This window comes from Solanum stenotomum, unplaced genomic scaffold (genome assembly GCF_019186545.1).
Source record: "Solanum stenotomum isolate F172 unplaced genomic scaffold, ASM1918654v1 scaffold6102, whole genome shotgun sequence".
Lineage (NCBI taxonomy): Eukaryota > Viridiplantae > Streptophyta > Magnoliopsida > Solanales > Solanaceae > Solanum > Solanum stenotomum.
Window position 1 is genome coordinate 111,779 of NW_026036040.1, and position 10,654 is coordinate 122,432.

Genomic DNA, 10,654 nt, shown 5'->3' on the forward strand with positions numbered 1-10,654 from the left:
TAATTATAATTAGTGTATTATATTACTCATTACCTGCTCTTTACATATATGTTTCCATAACATTTTAGTCATTCTATCACATCTATAAATCACACGGAACACGCGTGCGAAGCACGTGTCCAGAGACTAGAATTATAATACAAGTGGAGTATATAATATGTTATAAATTCATTGAATTAGTCGATTGCCCAGTTACCTAATACATGAACTTCTTACATTCATGTATATATATTTCCTACATTCTACGAATCATTTTTGGATAGGTTAAACACATACATAATCCCTCTAATTTTTCCTCATTTTTTATTTTGGCACTCTATCTTAGCTTTATACCATTTTAACCTTTCGATTTTATTTTTATACACCATTTAAGTACAAAAATACTAATTCTATATTTCCATATTCTTATTTATGTTCTTCAATTGTAATTTTTCATTTTAAAAATTAATGCAGTTAGTTTCGTGTAAAAAAAAATAATAATAATGGATGATCATTAAAAGAATTATAAATAATTATTTCTTTTGAAAATATCTCTATATTGTTGCATGACAAAAAACAGAAGAAATGTGTCAGTTTTCTATCTTAAACAATCAATTAAATTAAGTAACACCACATAATTTATTTTTTCATATTCAAGTTATCTAGATTTAACTCAACTACTAGCTTTCTATCTTTTAATTAAACTCAATACGGGTAAAAAAAAATCATCTTCATCATATATTATTAAAAGTGGGAAGCTCTAAAGTGTGAAATCGAATAACCATTTTACCCCTGTACTAAATTAAAATATTATAAAAAATATAATTAATTCAATGAAATAAAATGATGAAAAATTGTTTACATATGGTCAGTTCTTTTTGCTTCCCATATTTGAATTCTTCACATGAATTAATTACTTATTAGTTACTGTGCATTATAGTGAATAACTGAAAAGCATCACAGTTATGTTTTATTGTGTCATCGTAAACTTTGATGATAATAATCTAAAAATGCAGTCATTTTTTTTTGAATATTTTTCAAAATCTAAGCAAGTCATCATCCTATTTTGAATATTGTATGGTGCTAAGATAAATATACATTTGTGGTGTTTTATTTGCAAGTTTGGTAGAAATCTATATATTTCTTCTTTGTGCCTTTGCTAATTTCAATAAAGGCATTACAAGTATTTATTTATTTATTTTTCGATCAACAATTTTTTGACATATTTATACCATTAGAAACTTTATAATAATTAGCTTCACATATTTCTTATTTTAGGACAAATACAGCAGACCATTTTTATCAATTTTATTTTATGAAAATATAAAAGGTAAAATTATTATTGTTAATTTAACATTTTCTATTTTATAACTCAAATTTTTAAATACATAAAATATTTATTTATAATTTGATAAAGGACAAATACACGTTCTTAGATTACTTTAATTGAGAAGTCAATGAATTATTAAATTAGGTGGCCTTTCAAGTTTGTCTTTAGCCAATTAATTAATCATTGGACCATTTTCTCAACCTTAAGGTATGGTTATTGAAGAATATTTGGGTTTTAATGCTTTCTTCTTGACAAATTAATATTTGCTAGACATTTTTGGTGTTAATTAGTAGAGTAATTGTTCAGATTTTGAGAATTGTATACATGGAAATAGGAAAAGAAAATGAAGGAGAAACAGAGATATTAGCAAGCAACTCATTGGTATGTTTGTTTCTTGTACCTCGATTTAATATAATGTTTTGTTGTAGTTTCTGTTCTATTACTATCTTCTAATTATCTTGTTGTCTGTTGTTTCTTGTATTTCCGTTACTTTCTTTTTGGGATTGCATGCTATGGGTTGTTTTTCTTGAGCCGAGGATCAGAAATAGTCTATCTACCTTTGAGGTAGGAGTAAGGTTTGGGTACGATCCACCCTCTCCAGATCCTACTTTGTTATGTTGTTGTATTGACTTAAATGATTATTTGTTTTGTTTATCTTGCTATTCTGCTATCGTTATTTTTATTTCCGCCCTTCTTTGATTACATCCAGAGTAACATGATATTTTATTAATGAACTGCTCTTTGAGTTCTTATAGATGTACTTTCATCTGTTTCATTTTATGTGGCACTATTTGAATGCGTATGAAATTTGTGTGTTGATGAATAGCCTAGGACATTGTAGACTTTTTGTTGTTGTTGTTAATAAGGTAAAATAAGAATTATATTGCTGAGTACATCTCGAATAATTTTCATTAATTGAGTGACTTCCTGAGAAATCTAGTTTTCCTGCTTTTTGATATAAACTATAAGAACAGGAAAAACATTTAGATTATGCAGTAGGCTACATTTACGTTAGAGTAAATTTTGATACACATTTGGTCTTTTAGCAGGTATCATCTGCTGTACTTCGCGATGACATTGTCAATCTTCAGGATTTCATAGAGAGGTTAAAGAAGAATGAAGAAGATCAAATTGTTGATCAAACTGAAAAGCTGACATTTTTGTTGGCATGTTTACAGCTATGTTATTACATGTCGGATGGTCCTAATGCCGAAATGTCTTGCATATCATATGAGGTTCATGATCTAGTTCAGTCACTTTTTCATCAGAGTAGTGGAGATGACATGATGGTTAAATTAACGGATCATGTCATTCCTCGCCTTCTTGAAAATATCACAAGTTCTAAAATCGCAGATCATTATCATTCTGAATCAAGCGCCACCATGACTGAGGATCAGTTGGATGAACTTTTGGACGTGCTCCTCGTGAATCTCCATTACCTACCCAAGGTTCATGCTGAGTTGATTTTCCCTTCAATGACTCAATATGAGCTTCTTCAGAATGCATTTGGCAATTTAAGAGATTTCTATGTGCTGAAAGTAAATGGTGGCGTTGAGTATGAGACAATTGAATACGTCTTATCGCCTGTCTTACCGCAGTTTCAACTTATGGCGGAGACTGTAGGACACTTCTGTTTTATCCTATTGTCTTGTCAACTTGATAAAACAGATGAAAAATATGACAATGAACTTGTAGTCTCTCAAGTCAATTCCAATATAGTCCATCTACTTTTGCAGATAATTCCGGTTTCACTGGATGTTATGCACATATGTTGTACAAATTTGAAAGCTTCAAAGTCCGAAGAAGTTGGACGCCTCATTAAGCAGCTCCAAGAAGCCTATCCAGATCTTCTTATAGAATATCTGATTCATCTACAAGAGCACGTGACTAATGTTATTACTCCTAGCACCACATCTCGAAACATTCATGTCATGATAGAGTTCCTATTCATTATTCTTTATGATGTGTCCAAGGACATTATTCATCATGACAAATTATTTCTTCTCTTGGAAGTTGTTGAGGCACTTATCGAGGAGCTAACCATTCTTGTTCGCAACTTAGAGGAGAAAACAACGAGTGAAGACAATATGAATGTAACAAGCTGTGCAGGTCTAAACTTATTGGAAAATATTGAACTCCTGAAGGAAGATCTCAAGAATGTTTTCTTGAAAGCCCGTGCAGACTTATCTCCGCTCTGCTTCCCCATGAGTGATGGACCGCTTTTCATGACTTTTCTACTCACAAACTTAAAAGACTTGGTCGATTCCAATGCTTCTTCAGTTGCTTTGATAAAAGAAGAAATTAAGAAGGTGAAAGAAGACCTGGAAATCATAAGATCGTTCTTCGGGTATGTTGAGCAAGAGTTGCATAGAGATCTTTGGACTCGTGTTCTAGATGTGGCATATGAGGCAGAACATGCCATCAATTCAATTCTTGCCCGAGATCATGGTCTATTGCATCTTATCTTCATACTTCCTGATACCTTAGAAAAGATCAAGGTTGTCAAAAAAGAGGTACAAGAGAAGATCCCCAAGAGCAACGGTATTGTTGTTGCAAACGCTCCCAACAAGCCGGTTGAAAGCAAGTCACCGACAGTTGGTAAAATAATTGTAGGTTTTGAGGAGGAGACAGAGTGGATAATTAGGAAGCTCACCAGCGGACCAGCTGAGATAGATGTCATTTCCATAGTCGGCATGCCAGGGCTTGGAAAAACTACTTTGGCTTACAGAGTGTATAATGATAAGTCCATTGTTGATCATTTCGATGTTTGTGCTTGGTGCACAGTCGACCAGGAAAGTAATGAGAAAAAGTTGTTGCAGAAAATTTTCAATCAAGTTATAGGTTTGAAAGAACGATTCAATGAGGATCATGACATAGATGATGATGTTGCTGATAAGCTGCGGAGACAACTATTTGGAAAACGGTACCTTATTGTCTTGGATGACATGTGGGATACTGCAACATTTGATGAGCTAACAAGACCTTTTCCTGAATTACAGAAAGGAAGCAGAGTGATTTTAACAAGTCGGAAAAAGGAAGTTGCTTTGCATGGAAAATGCCACAGTGATCCTCTTTATCTTCGATTGCTAAGATCAGAAGAAAGTTGGGAGTTATTAGAGAAAAGGGTATTTGGAGAAGAACGTTGCCCTGATGAACTAAAGGATGTCGGAAAAAAGATATCTCGAAAGTGTGATGGGCTTCCTTTAGTACTTGATCTAATTGGTGGAATCATTTCAAGGAAGGAAAAGAAAGAGGCTTTGTGGCTTGAAGTTCTCAATAATTTGAGTTCCTTTATTTTTAAGGAGGAAGAGGAAGTGGTGAAGGTTATACAATTAAGTTATGACCATTTGTCAGATCACGTAAAGCCGTGCTTGGTTTACCTTGCAAGTTATCCAAAGGACAAAGAAATAGTGATTTCCGAGTTGAAAGATTTATGGATTGCTCAAGGACTTGTGCAGCAGACTGAGATGAAAAGTGCAGAAGAAGTAGTGGAGAGTTATGTGGATGAGTTAATTTCCAGTAACTTGGTAATACCTTTCTTTAAGTTTATTTGCAAAATTCATGATCTTGTGCATGACTTTTGTTATATAAAATCTAGAAAGGAAAAGTTGTTTGACTTAATAGGAGGTTCAAACGCTCCATCTTCTTCTTCTGGTATGATGGCACGAGGAATTACAATTCGTTATGATCCACGTCTCTTTGATTTGGATGAAAATTTTGTGGTGTTTAATCCAGAAAAGAAGAATCCTTATGTTAAACACCTCCTCTCTCTGAAGGTGTATGATGGGATTAAGGTTTGTCTTTCCAACACGAGTCACCTAAAACACTTGAGGCTTCTCAAAAGTTTGGATCTGAATGGCATAACATTGACAGATTCTTTGCTGAATGAAATCGGTATGCTCGTTCATTTGAAGCACTTAATCATCCAGACGAAGGCAAAAGCTCTCCCTCCGTCATTTTCAAACCTTTGCAATCTAGAAATTCTGGTGGTGAATAACCTGATGGGATCATGCATGCTACTATCACCTTGTTTTTGGAGCCTTGCAAAGCTACGAGATGTGCGTATGAAGATTTGTTCTTTCTACGATCCATACACCAACGAAACAACTGTGTTAGACGAGGACTCAAGGTTAGAAAAATTGAGAACATTATATAAGCTCTACCTTCCCAGTTTAGAGGACACGGAGGATATTTTCAAAAGGTTTCCTAAGCTTCAAAACCTTAAAGTCTGTATCGCACAAACAGGAGATTGTTCAGCAGAGAAGATTTGTTTTCCAAGATTGGATGTCCTAAACGAACTTGAAGAACTCCATTTGTCTGCTTCTTCGGATTCATTCCATGAATATACACATGGCTTCCCTTTGAACTTGAAGATACTGAAGCTGAAAGGGCTCGCTCTGACATCCGATACACTTTCAAGAATTGCTAGACTACCCAACCTTCAAGCACTATATCTAAAGGACACAATTATCGGGGAGGGGAAAGAATGGAACATGGAAGATGTCACCTTCAAGGATCTCAAATCTCTAAAATTGGTTAATGTGTCATTTTCTGAATGGCAGGTTGATGCAGAGGAATCCTTTCCCATGCTCGAGATGTTACATATACGTAAATGTGATGAGCTTATGGACATCCCAGACAGTTTTGGAGATATTGCGTCATTAAAGTTAATCTTTGTATTGTCCAGTCCTCAGCTTAAAAATTCGACTTTCAAAATTAAGGAATATGTTGAAGAAATGACTGGAGAAGACAAGCTTGGGGTATGCTTCCAATATAGATGGTCTTAAGAATGTGAGTATGAATACGAATTCATCAACTTCTTTCCTTTTGGAAATGTTTTGTTATGTTTTGTTCCAATATTACTCTTTAACTTATACAATATATGTTCTTTGCAGAGAGATCATATATATCAACCTGTAAAGGCTTCGAACCGATCCTAAAGACATGTATGCCTTCTTCCACATCCATTTTTCGTTTATTCATAACATTGTGTGTTTTCTATCAGTACTTGTGTATTCTTTATTATAACGGATGAGATTTTGTATGCATGTGTGCTTTTCATTACCATGAGATCTGATGTGTATCCGTAGGAGGAGAGAAAGGGAAAGTTGTGTGTCCTCTAGTTTATTCTCATGCAAGTTATTCTGAACATGATATCCCTTATATATAAATTTTTATAAATTTATATTCCCTTATATATAAATTTTTATTTCTAAACATGATATTGTTGGAAAACTATGAAGCATATCCAGAATTATACTGCTTACATGAATAATAGATAACCAATTCGTTTATGCTAGAACACATAAATCTACTAAAATTTAATTTAAGAATTACCTCTTGAAGTGTGAGCAATTCACAAGTTGGACAGACCTTCAAACGAATCCACAAGATAGACAACTACTTTGTAGTCTTCTACAAAAATCCCAAATTTACATCAAACTTGTTATCTTTTCTAGGTTAGAAGAAACTCTATTTATAGACATCTCTTCCCAGTCCCAAAAGTAGAAAGAAACACACGCCAATTTTCTTCAACCAAAAACTAACGCCAGTTTCTACTTTTTTTTCTCTCTAGAAAATAGGGTTCTGAGTTCTAACTAAATATGGGCACGATAGTGACCACATAATTAATTACTGAGACTTGCTATTATGGAAATAATTCGAAATAATTAATTTGAATTATTCTTAGCATAATAAATTACAAATCATTCCATTAGAAATTCGTAATTGCACTCCTCTATTTGTATTTCGAAATTTCACATTAAACACTTATGTAATTCTTCATGTTAAGATTACAGATACTAATCAATAAATTGAATTACTGACGAATTTAATTCATTGATTAATTTCCTTTAGAGCATTGCTTAACTTAGTTCATGTGTCGGATTCATAAATCCACTTGTAAGGTTTGACACGCTAAAAACTTATAAACTTCTCAACAAGGCATATCATCAATCTCTATATCGAGACATGAATTCCATCAACTAACTTATTATTTCACCAATATATATTATCGTCATCCAATCATATTGGCTCATCTCATAATCTCACCTTTTAATAAATCAACACGATAATTAATATGTACAGATAACAATCCAATCTATACCACCTTAAAAGCATGAACTCTCAAACTTGAATATTGAATTACTATAATACCCTCAATTAAAAATACTCAATTAATTATATTTATTAATTTAATTATATTATCTATATCTATATCTATCTATCTATACTACCTTAAAAGCATGAACTCCCAAACTTGAATGTTGAATTATTATAATACCCTCAATTAAAAGTGCTCAATTAATTATATTTATTAATTTAATTATATTAAAAGTAGATACCTTTTCACATTAAAGGGTTGTGATTTTTCAAAGAGTTGTGCCTTTTCCAAAAGGTTATGAGTTTTTTGACGGGTTGTGACATTTTGGATGAGTTATGATATTCTCGAAGGGTTGTCATTTTTCCAAAGGGTTGTGACTTTTATAAAAGGTTGGGCCTTTTCCAATGAGTTGTGAGTTTATCAAAAGGTTGTGACTTTTCCCATGAGCAGTGAGATTTTCGAAAGGTTGTAACTTTTCTGATAAGACACAATTAACACCTATTCATACTACTATTTGTTAGCTATAAATAGAGGGATTTCCTCTCACTTTTAAACTATGATTTTTAAAAAAGTTTTCTACTCTCCTTCTTCTTAAAAATCTCAAGGGTTATTTGCAACAATTGATCAACTTCAAAATTCAACGAAATTCAAGGTACCACATAAGAAAGAGGTGGTGTACAAATTGTAACAAATCATTCATCAATTCAAACTTGTATTTTTTCTTACGATATTCACGAGTTAACAGTGACAAAATGTTGTGGGAAAGATAATAATAATAAACAAATATGAAAAAGGTCACATGATTTGGGTAAGATATTTCTTCTTTGTTATTTCATTTTTTATTCTTTTACACTCAAACGAAGGAGTTTCTTTCTAATTTTACAAAAACAACAGGCATCAACGTAATCCATTGAATTATTAGTTTTGATGTTAAATCCACTATTTCAAAAAATATATTTTCACTTTTACTTACAATATGATAATATAGTCATGATAATAATTATGTTTTAATAGATATGTTAGTAAAATGAACGGATAAAGTAAAGTGGTCATGGCAAATATTTTAATCAAATGGAACACTATAGCGAATATAGCATGAACATATATTTTCATCTTCCTTCTTCATTGGCTATGTATTGTTTCATTTTTTTTTCTTTTTATATTTATATTGAGTATGAAAATTATTAAGGAAAATGCATAAGTACCCCCCCCCCCCCAGCCTATGCCCAAAATTCATGAGACACACCTAACCTTTACAAAGGTCCTATTACACCCCCCCTCCCCCAAACTTATTTTATATATAATTTTCTACTCCTTTTCGACCTACATGGCACTATCTTGTGGGCCCAGCGTGTGTTGACAATTTTTTCAAGGATAGTGCCACGTAGGCCGAAAAGGGCTAGAAAATTATATATAAAATAAGTTGGGGGGGGGGGGGGTAATAGGACCTTAGTAAAGGTTAGGTGTGTCTCAGGGATTTTAGGCATATAGGCTGGGGGGTACTTATGCATTTTCCCAAATTATTAAGTATGAATTACCTGTTATTTTGTTTTCATTTTAATTTGAGAAATTGTTATGTCACAAGATACACTCCTTGCTAGCTATATAAAAATAGATAAGAAAATAGTGATTGATCGTAAAATAATCTTGTATCAAAATGTTTAATATTTTATATCACGATAAAACTTATATAAGATACTAGATACTTCCATAAGACAACAACTATATCATATGGTATGCAGCAGAAAAAAGGATAAAACTACAATTCTACAAAGATAAGGTAGACACTTAAAGAAATGAAATATTTTTCACCAAAGGTGATGTTCATATATTAAAATTATATTATGCTACTAATATATATATATATATATATATATAAAGTATTGTTCAAGCTAAATATTTTGACATACACTCAAACTCTATTTAACCATCATTCGTTATAATAACAAAATACCTTCTTTTTTTTTTTGTAAAATTAACTCTCTAGGATAGTCTTACTCAAATATTAATTGAGTACTTATATTTTGTAAAAGATAGATAACGTATAAAGATAAAATATCGAAATATTTATAGTAATCCTTATTCGTGTCATGCACATACTAAATTTCAAGTATGAATATTTAAGAGAAAAATTATACTTAAATGGTGTCCATCATCTATGTTCATAACCTCAAGAGTAAAGGCTATTGGTGACATTTTTTTATTGATATTTTTTTTTACTTTGTTGGTTAGATTTGTTTACAAAATTGAATGAAGTAAAAATAATACTTCTAAAGAAATGTCACTTTCTCCCCATATTTAAATTTAAATGTATTTTGAAATATTTCAATAATATTAGGTCATTTTGATCTCAAAATGCAAGTAACTCTATGACAATCTGTATTAATCATTTGAAAGAATTTGTCCTGTGTTCTTTCAAATACAATTATTTACTAAAATCATTAATTTAGCAATATTAATTCTATTTTACAACACTGTATACTATATAAATGATACACACGTGCCGTGAAACTAATCTATATTACCTTAAAAGCATGAACTCCCAAACTTGAAAGTTGAATTACTATAATACCCCCAATTAAAAATACTTAATTTATTAATTTAATTAATGTTATTATATTGAATGTAGATACCTTTTCAAATTAAAGGATTGTGACTTTTTCAATGAGTTGCGACTTTTCCAAAGGGTTGTGACTTTTTTGACGGGTTGTGACTTTGTCAATGAGTTGTGACTTTTCTAAACGGTGGTGATTTTTTCGAAGGGTTGTAACTTTTCTAAAGGGTTGTGCCTTTTCTAATGAGTTGTGACTTTTTTAAAAGGTTGTGACTTTTTCGAAAGGTTGTGAACTTTTTGGATAAGGAACAATTAACACCTATTCATAATAGTATTTGGTAGCTATTAATAGAGGGGTTTCCTCACACTTTCAAACTACAATTCTTTAAGTTCTCTACACTTCTTCTTCTTCTTAAAAAATCTCAAGTGTTATTAATTGATTAAGTTCAAAATTCAACAAAATTCGAGGTACCTTATAAGAAAGAGTTGGTGAAAAGATTGTAGCAAATCATTCACCAATTCACACTCGTATTTTTTCTTACCACTTTCATGAGTTAACAATGACGAAAAGTTGTGGGAGAGACAATAATATTAAACAGATATGAAAAAAGGCATATGATTTGGGTAAGGTATTTCTTCTTTGTTTATTTTATTGCTTATTCTTTTCCCTCAAACGAAGGAGTTTCTT

At 31.8% G+C, this 10,654-nt stretch overlaps 1 protein-coding gene across 1 annotated transcript; it reads left to right on the forward strand.

Annotated features, from left to right (window-relative positions):
• The first annotated feature begins 1,633 nt into the window (after positions 1-1,633).
• LOC125852835 (putative late blight resistance protein homolog R1A-3) lies at positions 1,634-6,096 on the forward strand. Its single transcript, XM_049532519.1, has 2 exons — positions 1,634-1,690; positions 2,359-6,096. The coding sequence occupies exons 1-2, from the start codon at positions 1,634-1,636 to the stop codon at positions 6,094-6,096; spliced, it is 3,795 nt and encodes a 1,264-aa protein (XP_049388476.1).
• Positions 6,097-10,654: the final 4,558 nt, after the last annotated feature.

Coding starts and splice junctions, on each gene's coding strand:
- LOC125852835 (XM_049532519.1), top strand. CDS start 1,634: ATGGAAATAGGAAAAGAAAATGAAGGAGAAACAGAGATATTAGCAAGC. Junction 1,691..2,358: donor TATTAGCAAGCAACTCATTG/GTATGTTTGTTT, acceptor GTCTTTTAGCAG/GTATCATCTGCTGTACTTCG.